Source organism: Phalacrocorax aristotelis, chromosome 8 (genome assembly GCF_949628215.1).
Source record: "Phalacrocorax aristotelis chromosome 8, bGulAri2.1, whole genome shotgun sequence".
In the NCBI taxonomy this organism is placed as follows: Eukaryota; Metazoa; Chordata; class Aves; order Suliformes; family Phalacrocoracidae; genus Phalacrocorax; species Phalacrocorax aristotelis.
Window position 1 is genome coordinate 2,210,399 of NC_134283.1, and position 25,116 is coordinate 2,235,514.

At 59.9% G+C, this 25,116-nt stretch overlaps 1 protein-coding gene across 2 annotated transcripts in view; it reads right to left on the reverse strand.

Moving 5' to 3' along the window:
- Window positions 1-25,116, reverse strand: part of ZFPM1 (zinc finger protein, FOG family member 1) — a 33,519-nt gene that overhangs the window by 5,585 nt on the left and 2,818 nt on the right. For both annotated transcript variants that reach the window (XM_075101192.1, XM_075101191.1), the window contains exons 2-4: window positions 13,188-13,319; window positions 11,223-11,312; window positions 1,906-2,039 (exon numbers count right to left, since the gene is read on the reverse strand). In XM_075101192.1, coding sequence (XP_074957293.1) covers window positions 1,906-2,039; window positions 11,223-11,312; window positions 13,188-13,319 — 356 coding nt within the window. The remainder of the gene's footprint in view (window positions 1-1,905; window positions 2,040-11,222; window positions 11,313-13,187; window positions 13,320-25,116) is intronic.

A 25,116-nucleotide genomic window follows, 5' to 3' on the forward strand; every position in this document is an offset into this window, starting at 1 on the left:
CGCTGCTGCTGCGGGAACCCGCCCGCCTGCGGAGAGCGGGTGGGAAATGGGGCTGGGGGCTTAGGGACACCCCTGCACAGGACGCAGGATGGGTGCTGCTGGTGGCACACGGGCTGAGCTCTCTCGGGGACCCCGGTGGACCCTCCATGTCCCGTGCTGGGGATGGGAGGGAGAGGAGGGTCTCTGCAGAGCTTTTGCAGATTTGCTCCATGCATGGGGGGGGACCCACAGGTGCCCCCCAATGGAGAAAGGCCCCTGCGGTGCCCAGAAGCCCTGCAGCACCCCAGGGCGCTCCCAGCACCCCAGGGTGCCCGCCCTGGCTCCCCTCAGCAGCCCCAGCCCCCATGGCAAGCCCTTCCTTGTTCTCCCTGGAACAAAGAGGTCAGTGTCTCCGCTCTGCACCGGCCCGATAACCATCGGAAACCCTATCTGTTCCGCATCCGCCGGGATGGCGTTATCGGGACAGCCCTGTGCCCTTGCTGTCCCTCCCCCCTGCCGTGGGCACCACCCCGGGGCCGGGCGGCTGGGGGGTACGTGGGGCAGGGATGGAATTGGGGGACAGCCACGGGATAAGCCAGCACGTGGGGCTCCACAGTCCCTTGGCACCCCCAGGCTGGTGCTGCTGGTGGGTTTGCACACCCTCCTGAGCACTCTGTTTTGGGGGAGCCCTGCGGGACTATCTGGGGGGGGTACAGGCAGGCATCTTCCTCCTCCTCCTCTATCAATACAGCGATGGGCATACATGATGCTCTGTGCCACAGAGGCGTTAAAGCCACCCAGCGTTCCCACTAAAACCCCAGGATGGGATAATCTCCCACATGGAGATGAAAAGCGGAGCTGGGCAGGATTTGGGGGAGACCCCCTGCGCCCCCCGCCCTGCCACCAGCAACAAAGACGAAGGGACCCGAGGGCGACATCCCGTATCAGGGATGGGGCTGCAATTCCTTCCTCGCTTCCCTGAGCAGAGATAGGGAGGGAGGCGAGCAGTGGAGGAGAGCAGGGCTGGGAATCATCAGCCGGGCTCGATAAGGGAGCTGCTGAAATGGGAGCAAAAATATTTAGACAATAAATGAAGTATCAGAAAAAAGCTGCGCATATCTTTAAGAAATCAATCATCCTGTACCGGGTGTCTGGACACACGGCGCCAACCAGGAGATAGGGAGCCAAACTGGGCAGATAAGGGTTAATCAAGGATTTAATTCGGCAAAGATAAACGGGCCTGAGCTAAAAAAAAAAAAAAAAAAAAGAGAAAAAAAGAAAAAAGAGTGAGGGAGAGAGGAGGAGGAGGTGGGGATGGAGCCTGAGTGAGATTCTCCGGCCTCAAAGACCCTGGGCTGGAGCTGCCCGAGTGCGGCTCCAAGGGGGAAGCAGGGGGGAGGATGTGGCTGGGATGCGAGGACCCAGCGCCTAGAACACCCCATGTGCACCCCCACCCCAACATGTGCACCACCACCCCCCACCCCCGATGCTCGCCCCGGCAGCGTGCGGCCGATGGCGTGCTCCTGCCACCGCCCCGCTGGCCTCCTCTCCCGTCCCTCCGCCACGGGCTGCAGAGCCCTGGCGCTTTCCAGGCACAGCTGGAGTTCCCTGGGAGCAAAACTGGGGTGGGAAACCCAGATTCCATCTCCTCTGCGAGGACACACATGCCACTGAGCAGCCTGCTCACCTGCAGCCATGTGCAGGAGGGGATGGCCAGCATCCCGTCCCCCTGCGATGCTCTGATCTCGGGGTGATGGGCAGCGCATGGCAGGGAGGCCTGGGCACCCAAACCGTGCGATTCCCAGGGGGTCAGGAGCTCAGGCAGGGAAAATCCCTCCCAAACCAATGCCTCTCCCCAAACAACTTGTTTCCTCAGGACTTTCCCCGCCACTGTCCCCGGCAGCCCGCGGCAGCATTGCTCCTTACCGTCTCGCTGTGCCCCGGAGATGCTGGCTCGCTGTGGATGCTGCCCTGGAAGGGTCCCCAGGAGAAGCCCTCAGGGAGGCTCCTGCGGGTTCGCACCCGCCTCTCCCCCTCCTGCACGGCCAGTTCCAGCTCATCTACGGGGAGACAGGCACAGCATCAGCGCGATGCCCCCCAGCCGGACCCCAGCCCGCGGCAGCCTCAGGTCCCCGGGGATGTGGGCACCCACTTGGAGCTGAGAGCCACTGGTGGGTGCTCCGGGGCTGCGTGTCTGCGGTGGGTGGGTGGGATCCAGCCGCTCGCCGGGGGGTCCGGGCACGGCACGGCGGCGGAGCGGAAGGAGCATTTCCCATCCCCGCACCCAAAGTCGCAGCAGCTTGAGGGCTTTAATGGTTTTGATTATCTGATAAGCCTCTGGTTTAATGGGTTAGATAACATGTTAATACACTATGAAGGCTGCTCTAAAATGTTTTAACTGTGCCTTTGTCTTTCGGAGCGCAGATAAGATGGCAGGTAACCAATATGCAGATGGATGTGTGCTGGCTGTCCCTCGGCTGTGTGGCGGGAAGGGGCCACACGCTGCACCCCAAAAACCAAGATGCTCCTCAAACACGGCAAGCAACCCACCGAGCCACTGGCAGGGCAGGGTGCCCAGGGCACCCAGCTGCGTCCAGGAGGGCTCCCAGCACCTTGGAGTGCTCGGGGGCAGTGGCGGGGTGACTTCCCTAGGACCCTGCCATTGGAAAGAGCCCCCCCTAAAGCCACGTGCCCAGAGCCCCGATCTTCGAGGGCATCGTGGCAGAGGTGGCTGGCGCCCGGGTCCCATGCACGGGGAGGAGGCTGCGCTCGTTTGAAGGCAAAATTGCTTTCAGAGCTGGAAGCGTGGGGAGGATAAAGCGATCCCATGGCTGCGGAGATTGAAATCTGATGTGTTTATTAGCCAGGCTGACATCTGGATCCTCTCGGCACTGGGGTGAGTTAAGGTGAGCAACTGGAAGGGCTGGGTGGTGAGCGGGGGTTGGCGGCACCCACGATCGCCCGGGTCCCACTGTCATCCGTGGGTCCCCTCTGTCCACCGAGAAGGCCCTGTGCCGCCGGGGACGCGGCTCCGAGGGCGTCCCAGGGGAGCCCCTCGGCAAAACCCGCTGCCCACGCGGAGGTGGGCTGGAGAAAAGGTCTGCGAAGGTGTCAAAGGTCCCCGAGGTCTTTGGGGGTCACCAGGCTGGTCCCCGTGCTTAGGCATGTGCCGCCCTCTGTCTCCATGCCGCAGCCTCCAGCACGTGCCCGCGAACAGAGATGCGCTCTGCCCGCAGCCCCTCTGCCCCGCCAGGGTGCAGGCAGGGCTGCCTGCCCTCCCCTTCCCGCAGCGCCGCGCTGCCTTTGACACAGGAGCCCTCGGTGCCGGCACGTTCAGAAAAGCCGCCCCGGCTGCGGGGATCCCGGCTCTGTTTCTAGCTGGGTTTTCATCCCCAGTGAAGTGGTTTTGGGAGCGAGCACGGCGCTGGCTCTGCCTGCCCCGCATCCCTGGCATCCCCCTGCCTGTGCCATCCGTCTCAGGATAGGGAGGAGGAAGAGGAGGGCAGAGGGCTGGGGCTTTTGAGGAGCCCATGGGATTTATTCCCTGGCATGAACTGACGCAGAGGAGGGGCAGCAGCAGCCCCTTGCCCAGCCGGTCCCTCCCGTGAAGGAGCTGGGAGGCAGGCGGGGAGCAGAACCGCCGGGCAGGACGCGGCCATCAGCGGGGCCTCGGGGCTGAGCGGGGCATCCAGACCCTTGCACAGTGCGCATTGCTCCGTGTTTCCAACACCCAGCTCCCGGCTGACTCCTGGCATGCTGCTGGGATGCTGGGCTCCCTCCAGTCCTTCCATTATGGTCCCAGTATCCCCAGGCCACTGGTCTTCACCCCCGCCCCTCCCCAGCTCCGTCGAGGGCACAGCAAACCCCCAAATCCCCAGGAGAGCCCCAACGGTGGTGGCTCCCCTCTGGCTTTGCCACCCCGTATAGCCTGGCTGCTTTTGGGGAACTGAGCCCAACTGCCACCTCCCCCCACTCTGTGCCCCCCCTTCCCCCCGTCTCACTGGTAATCAGTGGCGTTTGGGTCAGGAGACCATGTCTCCGAGATAAGAGCGTTCGCCTGACACTTCCCATGTCAGAGCACTTCATCTTCTGTGTATCAATCCCCAGCAGAGAAAACACGCAGGCGCTGATAAAGAGAAAACCGTTCCAGACAGGGGGACAAAAATAGTGTTGCTGGAGCCGGCCCTGCTCCCCGCCAGCGCCCGACGGCCACGGCACCGGCCGGCGGCCCAATCCCCCAGTGTCACCCCGAAAACCAGCGGTGCTGAGCAGTTCTCTGTCCGGGTGGGTGTCCCTGTGCCCGGCCAGGGATGCTGCCGGAGGGCCCTGTGGTGCCCGGCTGCACCCACATTGATACAGCCAGAAAAAAAGAGGAGGAAAAAGGTGATTTCCAAATTAAACTGGCGGCATCACTGCGTTTCTCCCCTGGCACGGGGGAAATGATGCTGAGCCGGGATGGAGCAAACTGGGAGGTGCTGTGTGTTCACGTCGTCCACGCTTTGGGAACAAAGCCCGAAGCGAGCGTCCCCGTGCCGGGAGGACCACGCAGAGGGGAGCGAGCCCCATCCCTGCGCTCCGATGGTGCTGCGTTTGGCCACATCACCCTGCCTGCAACCTGGGGAGGTTGGGAAGAGCTGGTGGCAGCCTGTGGGGTGCCCCAGGTGACCCCCAGCAAGGAGCAAAGTCCGGGCCCTGCTACGGGGCTGCCCTCCCTGCGGGATCCCCCCAGCAGGTGAACACCACCCCGGGTATCTCATCTGGCCATCGGTCCCCAGCCAGGCGGTGCCCCACCGTTATCACAGGAGGGTTTATCTCCCAGATCATTAACTAAATTGGGCAGGGACCCAGCTGTTTGCTTTAGGTCACAAAGAAAAGCGGCAGAAAGGAAGGAAGGAGGGGAAAAAAAGCCCCCGGCGAGCTGGGCGCACCTGCTCGGCACGGCACGGAGCCTGCTGCTCTGCTCGCTGCTGAAACACGGGGCACTGGGGCTGCTCCCTGGGGCCGACAGCGCCTGCTCGCCCAACACTGTGCCTCGGCTTATCTCCCCATCGAGAGATTTCAAAGAAATAGGCTGAGCTGTGCTGGCGAGCAAAGATTAATCCCGTCATCACACCATGGCCATGCACCGGGCGATCAATGCCTGCGAAGGCATGGCTGGCACCCCGACTCCCCACTGACCTGGGGGTCCCGGGTGGGCACACGGGGAGAGACGAAGCCTGAGGCATCACCGTGCAACATGGCTGCATCTTCCTCGGGCACAGGGTGAATGCAGGACCAGGGTGTGATGAAGAGGAACTTCTGCAAGAGCCCATATGCAAGGTGACCCACAGCATCCTTACAGCCGGAGAAATAAATAGCACCGCCGGGCGAGGATGTACCACCGGGAGCGGCACCGAGCCAGGCCAGCTCCTGCGGCCGCCCGCGTTTGCTCCGGGGTGCTCTGGAGGCGCAGCCGCATCCACGCACCCACATTTGCTTTCCCTGTGGGAGGGAGCAGGAGGGAAGGACAGAGAGTGCTCGGCTGGACCCGGCAAACCCACCCATCCCATCCCAAGCAGCTCCTGCATCCCCTCGCCCCAACTGTATCCGTGTGACTGAAATCGAATCCGAATGAAGCGGCTCTGCCCCTCGGCGGGGATCCAGGCTCGGAGGTCCCCGGAGTGTTTGCAGCTGCCTGGATACTATCTGGATAAATACTGCTATCGGGGAGTCACGGGACCGCATCCCAGCATCAGCTGTGCTGCACCGCTCCTATTAATACAGCACTTTGTGCCCGGCCCTGGGGGGTCACAGCGCTGGGTACGGCCCCCGAAGGAGCACCGGTGATGCCTGAGGGAATGGGGATGAACTGGTGGTCCCTGCTGCCATCCCAGCGTGTGCGGGATGTCCCCATGGCATGGGAACCCCCAAGGGGGAGGGAGGATGGATCCATCCATCATCCATCCATCCACCCACCCATTGATCCACAAGCTCCCGTGGCTCTCCCGCTTCAACCCGGGAAGAGCCGAGCTGGAGAAGCCCCGGCTCCCCCGGCCCGGCCCCGCCGTGTGCCCCAGCTGCTGTTTTTAGAAGCGGCGAGCGCGCGGCGGAAGGAATAAATCCTGACAACTCAACTAGCGAAATGATGTGATGGCACCGCTCCGATAAGATGGAGGGAGCCGATTGGGAAGAGTCTTAAGCTGTGAACACGCAGCATCTCCACTCTTCACCTCCGCTCACAAAGGGAAATCTCTCCAAAGGGGCTAAGGAGATTATCCCGGCTTTGCCGTCCCGGGTGCTCGAGTAATCAGGGCAGCCTTGGGGACGACAAAGGAGCGAGGAGGGTTTAAATTCGAGCCTTGCTGGGCTGCGCTTGCTTGGGCTCAGCCTGGGGTTGCTCTGGCCGAGCTGCTGCAGATGGAGGGGGGACGGTTGCGGGAGAGCTCGGCTGCTGCCGGCTTTGCCCCCCGCAGCTTTAGGGTGCAGGGGTGAACCCCACTGCCCCGGGGGCGGGTGGGAGCGAAGGGGAGATTTCTGCCTTTATCACTCCTGCCCATCGCTTGCAATTTATTGATTTTTTTTTTTTTTTTTTTGACAGAGTACAAAAGCAAATCTTTATCGGGCTGAACCCTGCCCCTGGTTAATGGAGGAGCTGTGACCTACTCCGAGAGCAGAGCAGGCACCTCCCAGCGCCCGGGGGGGAGCCAGGGAGGGGGCGAGGGGAGGGGGGCGATGGCACCTGGGAGGTGCTGCACCCCAAAAGGGCCGGGCACCCCGCTCACCAGCTGTGCTGCACAGCTGGCAGGCAGCAGGGCGGGCACCGGCCGTGCCACGCGTCGCCCGGGGATTGCCCTTCCTTTATGCCCCACATAAACTGGGGTGCCCTGCCCCAGCAAGATGCGTCCCGATAAGCCTCCATGGGACATTTGTGTTCGGGGCGTTGCTGTGTCCTACTGGGATGTGGCCCCGAGGGGGTCCCTGTCCCAAGAGGGACCCTGTCCCAAGGGGGGTCCCCATCCCAGGAAATAAATGGGAGCTGTGCCCATGGGGAGGGGGACAGGAATAAGCACTAGGAATAACATCAGAAAGTGCTCAGGGAGGATGGGAAGGAGGAAAACTTCCCAGCTCCCCCAGGGCTGTGCCAGGGACCCCCTGTCCCTGCTCTGTCCCTGCTCGTTGGGCTTCTGGGACCCCCTGGTTCTGCCCAGGCTGGTGCCTGGCAGCGGGTAGGGGTGCACTGGGGGGGCAGGAAGCTGGGGTGGGGAGGAAAGGGAGTGAAGGGGCCCCTGGAGCCGATGCAGAGGGCAGATATCCCCTCCGGAAAGGGGAGGGGACCGCATGGCGGGGTCGCTGGTGCCCCGCCAGGCAGGGCCTGTCTGCGGTGGGGAGGGAGGACCCCGGAGGGGCCAGCACCCAGATGGAGGAGGCGGGTGGGAGCTCAGCTTTGCACCAAGCCCGCAACTCACCGGTGCTCAGATCCAGCCCAGGGCAGAGCAGCAAGGCAGCAGTGATTGACAGCTGTCAGTCACTGTGAGCCAGGAGCATCGCCCTCAAGGCTCTCACGCCAAGTACGCAAGACACTTTTCTCCTTCCCAAGGGAAAACGGAGGGGAGGATGGGGACAGGGACAGGGAGGATGGGGACGAGGAGGGGGACGCTGCCTGCACATCTCAACAGCCCCTGGTGCTGCCCCATGCAGGGGGGTGTCCCTCCGCTCCAGCAGTGTCCCCAGACTGGTCTGAGCATCCTCCCACTCCTCAGCAATGTCCCCAAACCAGTCTGAGCATCCCTTCACCCCACTGGTGCCCCCAAATTGTCCTGAGCATCCTCCCACCCTGCAGTGTTCCCAGACAGAGGGCAGGGACCTGCAGGCACAGACCCCCCAGACTCTGGAGAACACCCTAACTTGGGGGGCTACTGCCCCAAACCCCAACTTCTCCCCATCCTCCAGCAATCTAACACAAACACAACTATCTGCTGCTCAGCCCGGCTCCCAGCGATAAAAAGAAATAGCTGGAATAATTTTTCCCACCCACACATACCAGGGCGGAGGGGAAGGGGGAGCGATGGGGCAGATGCGGCACGGTGCCGGCCATCCGGACGAGCCATCCCTCCTCGCCGTGCCCTGCTCGCCCCGATAATGAACCTTGAGGTTTGCAGACAAACTCCGGGCAGCCGGAGATTATTCAGGCAGGAGTCGTGGCACAGATAAACACAACTGAAGGCGAGCGAGAGGCGAAGGGGAAGGGGGAGGCGGGGGAAAGGGGAAAGGAAAAAAAAGTTTGCAGTTTTAATTAGATGCACCAAAAAAAAAAAAGTTGCTCTGTCCCATCCCGATACCCCACACGCAGGACTGGTGGTGAGGATGGATTTGGGGTTCACGGCCAGTCCCCGGAGAAGCGGACCCATGCCATGCTCTGGCCATCGTTACCACCCCGGAGCAATTAAATAAACCCCAAACAGACGAGCTGGCAGCTAGGGTTTGGGCGTTCAGCAAGGTGGAAATTTTGCTGGGGACCCAACTAGTGAAGCTGATGTAGGAAAGAGGGTGAGGAACCTCCTGGGAGCAACCGCTGCCCTTCTGGGACAGGGCTGGGGGGGACAAGGCAAAAGCCACCCTGGGTTTGGCCTCGTCTGCTCCATCCCTTCCCCACTAGTAGCCCATCAGTGTCCCCACAGGGACAAAAGCAAAAAGCTTCATCCCACCTTGCAGAAAGGCAAGTGCCGACTGGGCTTCCCAGGGCCTGCAGCATCCCGGCGGGGATTCTCCAGTGCCTCGTAAAGCGGTTGAGCAGCCTGTCCCTCAGCAGGGCTCTGCTCTCCTCCATTCCCCTGCCCCAACACTACGTTAGTGAAATTTGTCGGAGCTTTCACCTTATCCCTCTGGGAACATTGGCCAGGTTGTCTGGGCAGTGATGGGGTGGGAGGGGACAGCCCTGGGAGGGGAGCGGGAGGCTGTAGGTGCTCCCAAAAGTCTCCACTACCAGCCCTGCTCCAGAACGAACGAAAACAAATGTGAAAGATGGGGCATGGCAGAGAGCTGCTGGCGGGGCCACGGGGAAGGGGTTGGGGGAATTCAGGGTGGTCTGGGGGAATCGGGCAGGATGCGCATCGCCTCTCCAGACCCACCGGAGGATGAAGCGGCTGGCACGCGTGGGCACAAAGCATGGCCACGCTCCACCCCGGGATCCCGTGGGGGAGCAGCACCCACTCGGGGTGACCCAGCGCCCCGGCCGAAGGGTCAGCACATCTGTAAAGACTCCCAAGTTGAGGATTAGAGCCTCCAGCTCCCAGGGATTTGCATATCAGCCGGGCAAGTGGCAGCCCCCTCCGGCGAACAAGGTCATTTCAAAGATAAACTAAAATACTCTTTCTCCCTCGCCGGTGCGCAGGGCCAAGGAGCCCCACGGCGAGGCCCTGGCACACCGTGTCCCCGTGCCGCCGAGCCTCCGGCGCCCAGCAGGCAGCAGTTTTGGAGACCCAGAGGGCAAAGCCATACGGGGGGGGGGTGGGCTGTGACCCTTTAGGCCCCCCAAAAAGGGCCAGGGGAAGGCGAGACCCCGCAGGGCACAAACAAAGGCGTCCAGAGCAGCCCGCTTGCCCCCCCCCCGCACCGCGCCGCATCTTCGCGGCTGCCATTGCTGACATACGGCGGATCCTGCCAGATAAAAAAGAAAATTCAGGCTGCTCAGAGTTTCCCTTTTCGCCAGCTCCATCCCTGATAAGTGCAGAGCCTGCAGAGCGCCTGATAGACGGGCTATCGCGGCGGTTGGTGCGAAAGGAACACCCTATCGCTGCAGCATCGCCGGACCGCCATCAACTCCCAGCCACACAGAAATTAATACCACTCCAATTACCAGAATAGAGATGGGCTGGGAGAAGGCGATAATAAAATCTCTTTTACATAAAGAATGCAAATAGCCCACTCCAGTGAGGAAAGGGGGGAAGGGGAGGCATGGCCAGAGCTGAGGCTTTGTGGTCCCTTTTGGGGAGCCCGTGGTTGAAGGTGCTGCTGGGATATGGGGCTGCGCGGTGCCGTGACCCCTGGGATGTGGGGACACCCATGGGTTTGGCTCCGCAGCCCCCTCCTGCCCCGCACTGGGATGCCAGCAGCGGAGCGGAGAGCACGGCAGTGCTGGGGGCAAAGGGCCGGGGAGCAGATAAGGAGGAGCCGGGGGTGGCCTCACAGCTCCTTCCTGCCCGGCACGCAGGAAGGGCCGGGATATCAGCAGGACCGGCGAGCGCTTCCCCTCGGATGGGGCGGGAAGGGGGAGCGGGGCCACGGCTCCCCACCGGACCATGGGGATTTCAGCAGCTGCAGGAGCACGTGCGCTGGCAGCTGGCATTTCCCAGGGCTTCTCCATCGCCCAGCCCACGCAGGAGACTGGTGGCCTTGGGGACACACTGGGATCCCCCCAGTTGCATCCATCACTGAAAAGCAATGGCTGATCGGCACCGGGGTCACCCCTTCCCATCACACGCTGCACCATGGGGCTGCTCTGACACCAGATCACCCAGCTGGGAGCTCCCCTGGGAGGAGCAGGGTATGGGCAAGGGCTGGCGGCACAAACGGGGCACGAAACATGGCACATCCACCCTCGGCGGGGGGGGTCTCAACTCCCCCTGGTCCTGTCCCCATCCACCCGCTGGGTGCCGTCCCCACCGCACAGGCGCCCGCAAACCCAATCTGCGCAGAGGAGCCCTGACCGTAACCCCATCAGCGGGTTGGTTTGGAGATAGCGGGGCGATAGGGCGTGGGGTACCCACACAGCGCGCCCGGCCTTGCCGGGCCCCGGTGGCCCCGGCATGGAGATGCCGAGAGGGAGATAGACGGTTGTATTTGCTCCTTGGGGTTTTGATAACCATCATGAAACCGCTTGAGCGTCGCTCTTGTGGTTGCCAGGATGTTTGCAAAGTGCCCTCGTGAGCGTGGGGCAATGCAGGACGGGTCCAAACCCTCCCCGCACCAGGGAGCACGACACCAGCCGGGGGGCAGGCATCCCCACCGCTCCCAGATCATTTTTTTTATGGTCCCAACAGCACCTTGGGGATGTGGGGGGACCACAACCATCATCTTGCACCTCCCCTTCAACAAGAAATGCTGGTATTTGCAGCCTACCCAGTCCCCAGTGCTCCCAGTCTTCCTCATACTGGTTTTTTGCAAGAGGAGGCGAATGTCTGGGGGCTGCCTCGGCTGCTCCAGCCCGCAGTCGTGCTGGGAAGCTGGCATGGAGCGGGATGACCGGCTGCACTCTGGAGGCTCACCTGGCCCATTCCAGGCATCCAGCTCCTGTGGGTTTTCTCCAGGATCCGGCTTCTCTGACTCCTTCGGACTCTCCGGGGCATCTCTGGACTCTGCAGCAGGAGAGGGAAGGCAGCAGGTCACGTACGAGGAATTTCAGAGGCAGCATCCTGCGGGAGTCAGGACCACCAGACCGGCGACGCCCTGGGGCCAGGATGTGCGTGGGTTCATCCTTGAGGATGTGCCCTGGGGGTGGGGATTCCCCTCAAAACCCCTGTGTCCAAACCCACCCCCTTCCCAGCCAGGGGATCCCGTGTGCCCCACGGGATGACCCATAAAGACAGCCAAGCCCACCCATGCACCCTCCCTGGCGATTTCTTGAGCCACCCCTGGGTGGGCACCCACCTCCCAGCCCCAAACCCCCCACCCCCCCCGCAACTCTCCCATCCCACCGTGGGCCCCCACGTCACCCGGTTCAGCCCCGCTCCCGTCATGGCTCTATTTGTGGCGTATTCACAGCAACTTGATAACAATTATTTTCTCCATTAACTGCTGCTGGAGATGCAGCTGATAAAGCCTATCTGCATATGACAGTGTGGAAGATTAGCGCCCAAAGTACATGTTTGCCTTGGCGTCCCGGGCGGATAACCAGCACGGAGCCCAATCGATCGGCGCCAGAGCGAACACCCAGGGGTGACGTCACCGGCATTGGAGATTATTAATACAGGTGATAAGCGGAATGATTAACATCAAATAAATCAATCACCGGGTATAAAAGTCCTATTATTTTTGGCTATAAATCAAAGTGCCTGGCATATCGATTTTTATCCATCGCGCTGAAAGCTTTAGTGGCCGTTATTGCTGCTCAGCGTTATCTCTGCTATCACCTTTTTATCGAGGCAGGCTAGTGCCAGGTGCAGCTCCACGCCCGGGCTCCCGGCTCCCTCGCCCCCAGCCCGGCTCCCCCATCAGATAAGAGCCGCTCGCTTCTCCCTGCTGCTGAGCAAAGTTTCCCAGCAAGCCCTCCCTGCCCCGGCTATCGTGGATCACCCCCTTTCCAAGTGCACCACGGGTTTTGGGGGACGCTTTGCTCCCTGGCTGCTTGTGGACGAAGGCAGTGGGTGCTTGCCGGGGACTGCCCAGCTCCATTAGCCGGCGCAGCCTTGCCCCGCCGTGGTTATCTCGAAGGGCACTGCAAACATTAACTGATTAGGATTTGCCCCCACCTCTACAGGAAGGAACTTAAAGGATATCTGGGGACTGTTTCAGCCCGGCCCTGAAACGCAGCCACCTCTGGGGTGGGGCATGGCACGGCAGGGCGGCAGGCAGGCGGTGCGGGCAGGAAGCAGGCAGCAACGGCCCCGTCCCCCCCATCCCCATCCGTGGCACTGCCGGTGCCAGCACCTGCGCCCTCAGCCCCTGGGGAGTCACTTTGCACCCCAAGGGGTCACTCTGCACCCCCACATCCCTCCATCGCTGCCGGCAGCTCAGCACCGGGGCGGGTGAGAGGCGCTGAAATGGATACAGGGTGATGGTGCTCATTAGCAGCCATGGCGGTGAGCAGCCCGCCTCTGGTTTCCAGCAGCCTGGCTTGTGGCCCCCCCGGCACGCCGCTGCCCCCGGCCGAGCCGAGATTGCTCCTGCCTGTGCCGGCCACGGGGACCCCCTCTGTGCCTGGGAGGACCCTCGCTCTCAGCCGGTTGCTCGCCATCACCCCCGGGCCAGGCTGACCCAGAGGGTCCTGTCGCCAGCTGGAGGGTGGCCAGAGGGATGGAGCACCCCAGGGAGACTGGGGGTCTCGCTGAACCAGCAGCCCACCCCTCGATGAGTGGGTGGGATGCTTCGTTTGCTAATTAACACCCTGCACCACCAGCAGAGATGATGCCCAGGATGCCGACGTGCCGGGCAGGTTGTTCCAGTGGCAGAGCCCGTCCCCATAGTGGGGGGGAGGAACAGGGGCAGCCCCCTGCCATCGCGGCAAGGCTCACCTTCGCTGCCGGGCGGGCTGGAGGTGTCGCGCTCAGCAGAGCCCTCGCGGTCCGAGGCGGCCCCCTCCCTCTCTGAGGGGCTCTTCTCCCCCACCGGGCCGTCCTCGCCTTCCTCCATCGCTGCCAGGGAACCTGCCGAAACATGGAGGGGGTGGTTAGTGGGGTGTCAACTGGAGGAATAAAAACCCCAGTGGGTTTTCCCAGCTGGGGAAGGAAGCAGGTGATGCCTTAGGGTCTGGCAAAGGGCCCTTCCTGGAGCCACCATGGGCATGGCACCGGGAGGCGATGCCCTGCAGCTCCACAGGCCATGGGAAGGGAAAACCCTGTCCCCTGCGGTCCAGCACCGAGCTGGGGTCCCTTGTCCCCTTGCAGAGGGGGACTTATAGAGCCACTGCCTTGCTCCAGGGTGTCCCCCGAGGGATGCCCAGGCCCCCTCCAGACATCACTGGGAAGAAGCCCCACACCCCCGTGGGAAGCGAGTGGGGTCCCCACCGCTCGCCCGCGCTTCCCACCCAAACCTCTCCCAGCACCCACCCCGAACGGGGCGAAGGACCCCAGAGACCGTCCCCCACGGTCCCCAGCACCACCTGCCTGGTGGGGGACCCACGACGGCCCTGGACAAAGGGGGATACTGTGGGTGCCTAGTGGGGCCATGCTGCCGCTGGAGGAGACTGTGGCGGGGACACAGGGTTCCAGAAGGATGCGTGGAGGGTGCAGATGGGGTGCACGTAGGGGGACGCCCCAGCAGACCCCTCCCCGAACAGCCCAGCCAGCCCATGCTGTCGTTTCCACGGCAACGCAGCATCCCCCATCCGCGCCGAAATCAAGAAAGAAAGGAAGACACAGCGGCGCACGCGGCTCGTGCCGCACGAAGCCGTGCCGGGGGGCTGCCCGGTGCCCCGTCCGGCACCGCCCCGCCGAGCCCGGCACACGGGCAGGGGGAACGGCGTGGTGACAAACCGTCTGCAGACCTCAGCTGCTCTCTGTGACTCCAGGCATGTATATTTACAGCGGGAGAACAAAGAGCCCATAATCTATACAAAGCAGACAACAATGAGCGTGAATAAAGAGGCTGCCGGAGAAGGGAAGGCAATTTATTCTAATTCTGCTAATTTCAGTTCCAGCACAATTAAAAAGGCTCTGATAATATTCAGAAACAATCGCCAGCTAACAAATCGTTTCTCTCGCTGTAAATGAAACATTGTTAGGCTAATTTCTTCTTTCACGCCTTCACGGCTCTTGGGCTTCTGATAAAGTTAACCCGACTCTCGCCTGCTTCATGGCTTGGCACCTCCAGGCTGGCCGGAGAGGGATGGACGGGGCCAGGGAGGGATGGACGGGGCTGGGCACCACACATGGCACCCACCCAGGGGTGCTCAGACCACCCGCATCCTGCCCTGCAGCCCCGGGCAGGAGGGAGATGGGGATGCCCCGTAGAAATGCAATTGTATAAAGCCTGGGGTTTGGGTACCGCGGCATCACCGCGTGCCTTCGGGGACGACGGGTGGCCGGCAGCATCCCGGCACCATGTCACTGCGGTCCCTGGGTGCATCCCCGCACCCAGCCCAGCCCGCCCACCCCCAGGGGATGCTCTGGCCCTGGTGCTCCTGGCTGCGTGGGTTAAATCAACTACTGGATAGCTTAAAAAAAAATATTAAAGGAAAAAAAAAGGGAAAAAAAGGAAAAAAAAAAGCAAGCGAGGGAGAGGGAGCGCGGAGCAGGGAGCGGAGCGTCACTTCTCCGGGATTGCTGGAAGCCCTGCACAGTTATCACCGCACACAGCCTCCCTCGGCTTGCCTGATCTGTCTATTCTTCATTAAGCAAATACGCCGAAATGGAAATGAAAACATAATAGCTATTTGATTTTCGGCGAGATATTTTGCATATTGGTTCAGTGCTGATAGTGGAATTTCATCAACTCCCTTTTTTCATGCTTTAAAACTGAATTACTGAGGCTGGCTTTACAGAGAGGGGAAGAGCCAAAAAATGCTCCCTTCCAAGATACTCCGCTTCGACGATTAACTCTTCTCCCTCCCTCCTTCTTCCTCCTTTTTTTTTTGATAACAAGGAAGGATTTCTTCCCCCCCCCCCCCCTTTTTTTTTTTTTTTAATTATAGTGATTGTAAAAACTTGCAGCAAGCGGAGGCGACGTGCCCCTGTCACCCGTGCGCAGGCTGGGGATGCGGGGCCGGGCGGGAGGAGGGTCAGCATTTCTGGGGCTTTTCCAGCCTTAGGAAAAACCCATCGTTACCCAGGTAATGATTTGATCATGTCACTCAAATTAAGGTTCTCCTAGTGCAGGAACAATAAACCTTTCCTTGTTTCTTTGCGCTTATCCAATAAATTAAATAAAAGGGAAAATAATATAGAAAATAAAAAAGGAGGGGGGACTTCTCCAGGCTGCCAAGAGCGAGACCCTGGACGCTCCCAAAGCCGGCACGCAGACAAGAGCAAAGAGATAAGAGGCCTCGATAACAGATAGAAAATAGCAACAGCCCCAGACTTTCCCACCGGCTCTGGAGAGGGGAGGAGGAGGAGGAGGAGGAGGAGGAGGAGGAAAAAGGGGAGGAGGAGGAGTCCCCGTGGCAGAAAAGCAGGTCCCACACTGCAAATACATGCAGGCTGAGGGCGACCCGCCCGCGCCGTTTGGTGTTCACCGCCTTGCATCCAGCTCCAAAAATGTATTCTTTTAAATTTATTATTATTTTTAAAAATAAAAAGGCCGGGCAGCGCCCTGGGGGGGCTCCGGGAGCTGGGGACTGAGGGCGAGAGCTCGGCTTGGGGCAGCCTCACGCCCCAGACCTCACCCAGAGGCACCTCGAAGCTCGTGGTGCAGCGAGTGCCCGGGGTGCTCGGCTCCGGGGTGCCCCCCCTGCCCCCCGCTGCTGGTGGGACCCCGGGGGCATCCCCAGCTCCACCGTGCTTGGCGGGACCACGCGGGCAGCACAACGGAAGCTCTCCATCCTTCCGGCTCCTCTTATCCCCGCGCTGGCCCTGAATCCAATCTTCCAATTAAAAATAAACAATAATAGTAAAAACAACAACAATAACAACAACAACCACCCAATAAACCCCGGAGCAGCCGGGTGAAGCTCCTCACTGGGTCTCGGGGTGCACGAAGCTCTGCCACGACGCTCATCCACCACCTTGCGATCGGGATGTGGGGAATCCAGCTCAGGCATCGCCTCCTTGGGCAGCGCCCCTGCCCCTAAACCTCCTTATTTTCCCCCAAAAATTTGCAGCCGTGAGCAAAGGGCTGCAGGGGTGGGCAAGGGGAGGGAAAGCTGCTGTCAGAGAGACTGGCAGCTGCTCCTGCTCCTTCCTTGCACTGGCTGCAAAACCATCTCCCTTGGTTCGGTGGGATCTGGCACAGCCTGGGGATTCCCCAGGGTCTCATACGAGGGTTGTGCCGTGCCCGCCCGGCAGCAAGCAACACCCAAAGAGCAACCTGGGCTGCAAATCCAAAAACCACCAGTATCTGATGGGAGACCAGCCCACCTTTTCTCACCCAATTTTTCCCCAGACTGTATTAATGTTCACTTCTACCAATGACCTCAGGTGCCCCTGAGCCCGTTCCCTGGGGATCAGGGATGCCAAGCGCCGCCGCTGAGGGCAAACGAGGTTTCGGTGGCTGGGAAATGATGCTGGTCCTCAAAGGTCACGTTATTCAGCGGGTTATTTTTTCCCTCCCCTTGCATTGATGCTGCTGGGATCCAGCGTTAAGTTGTAAAGCTCTCCAAAAACAGGGGGCCTGGCAGCTTGTGAGACCCCCTCCCTCCCTGGGACCCCCATTTTGGAGGAAAACAGACCTTTCTGAGCGCAAATCAACCTTCTCCCCTATCAGCCTGGCTGCAGCATCCCAGGGCCTGGCTCCCCCTGCGGATATCGGCACATTAAATATCAGCCCCGTGCATGGAGCCGATAGCGGTTGGGGCCAGCCCCAGCCCCAGCGGTACCTATCTCTAATTAGGGGCTCTTCTCCATCATCCCCAGATAAAATTCTCCCTGACCCTTCCTGCCCTGTGTTAAAAGGGCAAGAAAAAAGTACATGTTTGTGGAGCTGGTAGGTGGAAGGGGGGGTTTACAATGTATTTATAATAATTTATTATTAAATTATGCCTAATTTTTCCAGGAATGAAGGGTAGTGGGGGAATGAAAGTGGTGGTGGATGCCATGATTGCTGCTGGGATGCTGCGATTGCTTGGAGGGAGGGAACTATAATAATTTATAATTAAATTTATAAAGTAGTTGGTCCTAACTTATCCAGGGAGGGAATAAAGGATAGTGGGGGAATGGAGATGGTGGGCAACACCACGATTGCTGATGGGGGGCGTGAGTGCTGCAAACGCTCTTGGTGGGTATTTATAATAATTTATTATTAAGTTTATAATGTATCGAGGCCTAATTTATCCATGAGGGGAATGAGGGCTGGTGGGGAGTGCTGGGATTCCTCATGGCAGGGGAAGATGCTGCGAGTGCGCACCAGGAGATGCTGCGATTACTAATGGGGGGGGGGGGGGGGGGAGGCTCATGGCTGCACCCCACAGCATCCCAACCACCACAAAAACAGCGCACCCAGGCTGGCATCCCCATCCCAGCGACACAAAACACCCCATCGATCCACCCGTGGGGTGCAGCACCCCGAGCATCCCTCCCCGATCCGGGGCACCGCTGCCCCACGGGAGCCCCCGGCCGCAACCGTCAGGGAAGAGAAGAGCCGGGGAGAAGCAGAGCCTGAGAAAAAGCAGCCCTGCTGATAGGGGAGAGATTGGTTTCAGCCGGAGCTGCTCCCCCTGCCAAGTCCATATCCTATCTGCGCGGGGTGCAGTTACTTAACATTCATCACCGCCTGAACTCTGTAACTTTATCAGCGGCCGAGCATGGCGCCATCGCCGAGCCCAGCCATTCCCGGCGCTCAGATAGGGCCGATAAACCGCTGATAGATTACAGGAGATTGTTTCACTTCAGGGGCCGCGATTACTAATACTAATAGCGAGAGAGCCCGCATCATATCAAACAGCAGCCGGGGGTGGGGGGGGGGAACGGGGATGGGGACGGCGGGGAGGGAACAGGCCGCGGGGGGCACGGGAAAATAATGAGAAAGAAAATACAGGGACAATGACAATGAAGTGACTTTACGTTTCAGATGGGGTCGATAACGCCCCAGTAGATTTTAAGAGGAGAGAGTCTAATAGAGCCGTCCCCGGCCCTGGCACATCAGATGGATGGGAGCAGATTGCTCCCTGAGAAGGGGATGTGATGCTTAATGCGGTCCTGCCTTCACGGCTGGCGGCGGGACCGGGGCTGGAGACGTGCGAAGCACAGGAGGGAAACTGAGGCAGCTGGCGGGGCTCCTCTGCAGCCGGTGGAGAAGGACCGGTCCTTAGCGGGGGGGAACCTGGGGGGACCCTCCACCCCCATCCCCAACCAAGGGCAGTTTGAGATGGTTAACCCCATACCGATGCGGGTGGGATTTGGGAAGCCTGGTGTGAGCCCGTGGCTGGGGAGCAGCCGGGTACCCCAATAATATGGAAAGAAACTCCAACCACAAAGATCAGGCTCCAAATGCACACGGGCGTGCAAGGTGGCACCGACATGCGAGATGGCAGCAACGTGCGAGGCTGCCTTGCCACTGCTGTTCCTGCACCACTGCTGCTGGCCAAAGGGAGTTTTTCTGTGTGAAAAAAAAAATAATCCTAGTTCTGGTCCTTTTTCTCCCACCTGGAATAAAGGCGTTCCAGTTGGGAATGGCTGGGGGTGGACGCTCACCCGGCGGCGCAGCCCCGTGGAGCTCATCAATAGCAGGTGACGGCGAGGCCAGAGGTCAAGCTCTTTGCTAATCTAGCGACAAATTACCCCAGAGATGCCGCGCCAGAGCCATCCCCCTCCCCGTGGGAAGCAGTTTCGGGCCCCGCTGGGTCCATCCCGCTGCCAAAAGCTGCCGGGAGAGGAATGGGGACAGTTTTCAGGCTCCACCCCGAGACTTTCAGTCCATGATAGCACCAGGCAAGGACAAGGATGGGGACAAAGATGATGGTGAACATGGCCCCGAAGGCCACCAGGCCTCCATTGCCAGCACCTTCACCCGGCACCCCCAACCCTCCTCTTCCTCCAACTCCAAGCGGCGTGGCCGTTCATGCCCAGCTCCGCACATGCCGAGTTTGCCTCCGTGCAAATGCGCGTGCCTGCGCTGCCTCTTTTTTTTTCTCTCTTTTTTTTTTTTTTTTCCTGTTCTTGGCATTTTGGTGGAGCGAGATAAGAGTAAAAAACAACAGAGCTGCTCGGAGAGTGAAAAAGGGAGATAGATAACGCAGATACCGACTCCTACACAAAACAGTCCTGGCTTTATCACTGCTTTTTATCACAGTTCCTCTAAAAAAAATAAAGAGAGCAGCCCAACTGGAATGGGGCAGCACATTAAAAAATGAACTTTATACTGTTTGCTCTTTAGTTTTATATTTAGATGAAACAAACTTAGATTCTTGTGGTCGATACCTTTTCCAGTTCACGGAACCAAGAAGTCTGGAAGCCCCATTTGCTCCAGCGGGGACGAGCGAGGAAACTCAAGGATCACTTAGAAAAGCAGATATTAAGGGAGCGGTGCCTGCTCCCATGATCCGGCCTTGTTTGAGGCCACGGGCTGTGATGTTGCGAGCATCTTTAAGCCCAGATGGGGCAGTGGGATGAGGCGGGTCCCAAAGCATCCCCGCTGCACCACCGGGCAGCATCCCGCCACAGAACCAGCGAGGCTCTGGATGGAGATGGGTGTAGAAAGGCAGACGCTTCCCGAGCATCCCCAGGCCCCTCCAGCCAGCTGCCGGTCCCCGGAGACAGCCGGAGCCCACCCGAGATGCCGCAGCGGCATTGGGAGCCCGGCCACGTGCCGCAGCCACGTGGCATCGCTGCGGCTGGCAAAGCCAACCATCCCCACGATGCCAGTGGGTCCCTGGCGTCCGACTGCAGCTTCCCCGTCCCAGCGCGGGGACGCGACCGCATGCGCAATACGCCCCGACCACGTGGCTCCCAAAAATCCTTTGCCCACCGCGACCCTCCCCGTCCACGAGGGCACCGCACAGGGCTCTGCCCTCCCGCTGCCAACCCCAGGCACGGGCTGGGGCGGGCATTTTGGAGCAGAAAAACTCCAACCCACAGGGCACGGCCAGAAAGAGGGAAGGGAAAAAAAAAATAATATTAAAAATGGACTGGAGGTTTTTCCCTCCCCTCACACTCCCTTCCCTACCTTCTTTTTGAAAAACATAATTTATCTGTGTATTATCAAGAAATCCAGACACTTTAATCAGTGAGCTATGAAGTCAGTATTTCCATTCTTATCTAGCGGAGGAGTGGAAATGGAGAGCAGATAGGCAGCTCCGAGCCGGTCCGTGGTGGGGAATGTTAATGGGAGGAGCGGCAGAGCCATTGGCTACCGAGCTGCCGCTATCGCTGCCATTATCGGGGCGTTATCAAGGCAACCATCGCAGCGCAGTAATGGGGCCAGTTCAACTTTCCGCATTATCATAGGAGCTGGAAGTAGCATGAGAGGCCTCGGCTGGGAGACGGAGAAGCGAGCGAGCGGCCAAACTTCCCGGTGGAGCAAGGAGGGGGGGATGCTAAAAGCAGATTTTCCTCCCCGCGGTCGCTGGCGATGCGCGGGGCGATGCTCCCTTGCTTGGGCATCCTCCTGTGCATTCCGGGTAGCGACCCCAAAGCACATCCCCAAAGCCCCGGCACTGACCCCAAAGCGCGGGGCCGTGACTCCCCCCGGCTCACCAAGGACAAGAGAAAACAATGCATCTATATTTCATCAGATGAACAAATTAGAGGAGCACATTTCCTCCACGTGCTATCAAATGGGAGATGTCAAGAAAATATGTTGATGTGAGAAAGAGGAGATAAAGAATTATTTTGGAGGAAAAAAGCTGTGGAAGGCTCTTATCTGGAGTGACTCACAGGCACACACTCCTTAACCCCACTGCAGCCCAAGGTCAGCAGTTACATTCCTTTCGGCATTTCATCCCTTCCAAAAAAACATGTTGCTGCAGGAACAATGCGGAGCCTTTGCTGGGCAGCCATCGGAAGAGGGAACTGTATTACCCCCGAAACACTTGAACTTTCCTGATAAAATAAGCAGTGGGACAGCAGCCTGGCCAAGCCGGAGTGTCCAAAAGCCCTGAGTCAGGCAACAAAACTAGTCATGGGACGCATCACAGAAAAAAGTATATATATATTGGCGTCCTGCTCCCATTCCTGCTCTTCTCCAATGGGGAGGAGCTGATTTCTTCTCCCCTCAGGAAGCAAAATCCATGCCCTCGGTGTGGCCATAGGACTCCCAGAGCCGGAGCGCCATGCGGGGCTGGCAGAGAGGCGTCTTCCACTTTTTCTTCTTAAATTAAAAAAAAGAATCTTAAAAGCACAAGGTTTCTCTGCTCCTGATGTCCCCCCCTACTTGCTCCAACGGGTGCTCAGGGCCGCTCACATCCCTCTCGCCGGGCAGCCTCGGGTCCCAGTGCCCGGCTGCGCTGCTATGGAAGGTCTGGGCTGGTTTTCTCCCTGCAGTGTCGCCCCAGACAACGTTTTCCAAGGAAAATCATGGGGGGTTTTTTGTAGTAGGGTGAACAGCACGCATGGAAAACATCCTCTTCCCTTCCCCAGAATGGATGCATTTGACCCCAAATCCACCACTGCCAAGCAGGGCACAGCAGCTCCGTCCCCAGGCTGTTCCAGCCCCGCTGCTCCCGGTTTGGGCACCGTCGTCCCTTCCTTTCCCAGGGATGCGAGTGGCATCGACCCCACGGCCGGCACGGAGCTGGCACAGGGTGCCCCGGGGATGCTGCGGATGGTGGATGCGGACATGGTGACAGAGGACTTGGCTCCCCCGTGACTTGATGCCACGTTGCCTTTGGGATGCTGCCGTCGCTGGGTGGCTCTGATGGGTCCCCAGGGAGGGACAGGGCTGCCCCTCTCCAGGAACCACGGATCACCTGCGCCATGGCACTATCTCCTTGCACAATCTGCTGCAACACCCATGGGGAAAGGATTACTTTCTTCCCAAGCCCTGATTGCAGAGCTGGCCGGCTCGCAACTTGGCGAAAGGGGAACCTGCAGCTTGCTAGGTGGCCTCGTGATTCACGATGGAAAAATAAAACCTTGCCCAACTGCACAAGTTTGGAGCTGGAGCCATAAATCCCAGCCAGAGGTGGCTTTCCCTGCTCCCATGTGGGATGTCAGGGACGGTCCCTGTGGTGCAGGCACCGCCGCGGCTCCGCGCCTGCTCAGGGTGCCCCGGGGAGGGGGCAGCGCGGGGGTGTCCCCCGGGGGTGCGGGAGGCGGAAGAGCAGCAGCAGACACAAACCAACCCAACCCCAGCGCCCACGGGCCCTGGAAGCAACCGCCTGCCAAACCCGCCGCAGCCTCCCTCGCCGGTGCGGCTGCCAGTGCCGCCTTCCCGCCCCGCGGCCGGCAAGGATGTGCGCCGGGGCTCTCGGCAGAACAGGTTTTGCCACGCTGCCGGGTGCCCCGTGCGTGGCCGTGGCCAGCCTGGCTCCGGCACTCGCTCTCCGAGCATCCGGCACGCATCCTCCCTGTCTGATGCGGGGATGGGGATGGCTGGGAAGGGCTGTCCTGGGGATACACCGCGAGCAGGGTCCCAAAATGGGCTTGCAGGGTGCCCTGTCACCCAGGGAAGCAGCCACGTGGGACACCCACTACACATCCTTTGGCTGGCAGAGCACGGAGCCGGTAGCACGGGGCAGCCCAGAGCCCCGTAAATGGATATATTGTCTTGGAGAGAGGCCGAGGCGAGCTGTCCCCTTGGCCGCCAGCCGCCAAGCACGGTGCCGACCCCTCCCAGTCGCAGGGCCCACAGGGATGCTCACACCGGGACCACCAGCCATGGAAGAGGAGCAAAAGTAACTTCTTCCAGCATCACCAGCAGCTGGTCCAAGCCCTGCACCAAGCAGGAGCGCAGCTTCCCCACGGTGCTGCCAAGTTACCGGTGGGAAATGGCCGGTGATGGCCAGGAGACCTCACCGCGACGGGCCGTGGGCTCTGCCGGATGCATCCCACCAGCACCGCAGCATCGCCAGCCCAGCCCGGGCCATCCCACCCTGCAGGGACCACGATGGATCCTCGCCTCCGGGAGCCCCTGACGTCACCCACGGCGCATCCGAAAAGGCCGGCGGCAGCTGGGATGAGCTGAGCCTCTGCGGGGGCAGATGTGCCACAGGGCTTTGCCGCCTGCAGCCCTGCCAGCACCGAGGAGCCGTGGCGCTGGGATGCCAGTGAGTCAGGGCTGGCAAATGCCTTGCGGGGGGGGGTTTGCACAAGAGGGGAGGGGTTGGCAGGCAAGCAGGCAGCACCCACGGGAGTAGCAGACATGTGGGACACGGGGATTCCACCCCTGGGAAGCCGGGAGTTGGGCATGGGGGAGCTGCAGCCCCTGGGGAGGCACAGAAGAGACTGATTTTGGGATCAGGGCCAGGAGGCCCTGCCTGCACCCACGTCACCCCTGGGTGCTCCCCAGGGAGCAGGCAGCAAACCCTCCCCACCCAGCAGAGCAGCGCAGGGTAGTGCACCTCCCCAGATAGCCTGCTGCCCACCCTGGCCTGGAGCATCCCTCCCCAGCAGGTGGGGATGGGGAAACTGAGGCACGGAGGCTGGCAGTGATGGAAAAGTGCAGCAGCATCAGAGTGGCAGGAGGTGGGGGGAAAATGAAAAAGAACCAAAACAGAAAAGGCAAGTGGAGGCAGTTAGTCACCTACACGGACCGAAAGGAAAGGAGCAACTCAGCAAGCAAAGGGAACAGGAGAGGAGCGGGCAGGAGGCGTGCCGGGAGCATCCCACGCCACCGGCTCACCACGCCGCCGCTAAAAATAGGCACTGGGTTTAGCCACTGTCATCTTTACAAGAAATGTGCTTTTCCAAGCTCTCGGGAAGGATGGCTCCCGTGGTCCGGCTGGCACCGCAACCCCCCACCCGGCAGCACCGCAGAGCCCACGCGTGACCGGGGAGCAGCGGAGCTTGTAGAAGAGGGAAAACCAAACAAAAAATAATATAAAAAAAACAAAAGACCAAAAAAACCCAACCCAAACCACCCCATCAAGAGACGGCGGGGTTTAACAGCGCAGATCGCACTCGCTATCTAACACCATCTAATAGCAATTAAACAAAATCCACATACAAAAATATGACGGTGCTTTTGACTCCCCCCGCCCCCGCCTCCCACCCCCAGCCCATGCTTTTGCTCCTCGGAGCAGAATGGGAGATAACGATCTAAAAAGAAAGTCAAAGCTCTGATCAAACTAATGCAACATCTGCAGCTGATAACAGGCGCTCGGGAGAGCTCGGCTTCTCAACCCAGCTTGTTTCACAGAGCACGTGGGGGGGGAAGAAGAAAAAAAAACCAAAACAAAAAACACCTTGAGAAATGAAAACACATATGCAGCTGCCCCCCCCACCCCCCGCGATAATTAAAGGGCCTGCGTTAATCACATTTGCAATGGAACAAATTGTTGGAGCCCTTTTGCCCCTCTTCGCTGTGTTTGTTGTTGTAGCCAATCCCGCTCGGGTCTGGTGGGGAGAGATAAGTGGTCCTTATCTCCCCTGGCAATCTCTATCAGGATGGAGATCGGGCCTCTGCGCTTATCGGGAGCTCAGATCTACTGTAGCTGAAAGCAGAATAGAAAGGGGAAAGGAGGAAAAAAAACCAACAACAAACCAAAAAAAAAGGAGAAAAAAACCACAAACAGGCCCCTGCAACTAATACAAAAATATTCTCTTCCAGTTAATTTCGGAAGGAAAAAAAAAATATATATATTAGAACAACAACAGAGGGAGAGGCACATCAGCAAGACGAGATCAATCTCCTGCTTATCAGCTTCCCCCATCGGAAGACCCGGCGCTGCGAGTGCACGCACAGGCAGCTGCCAGC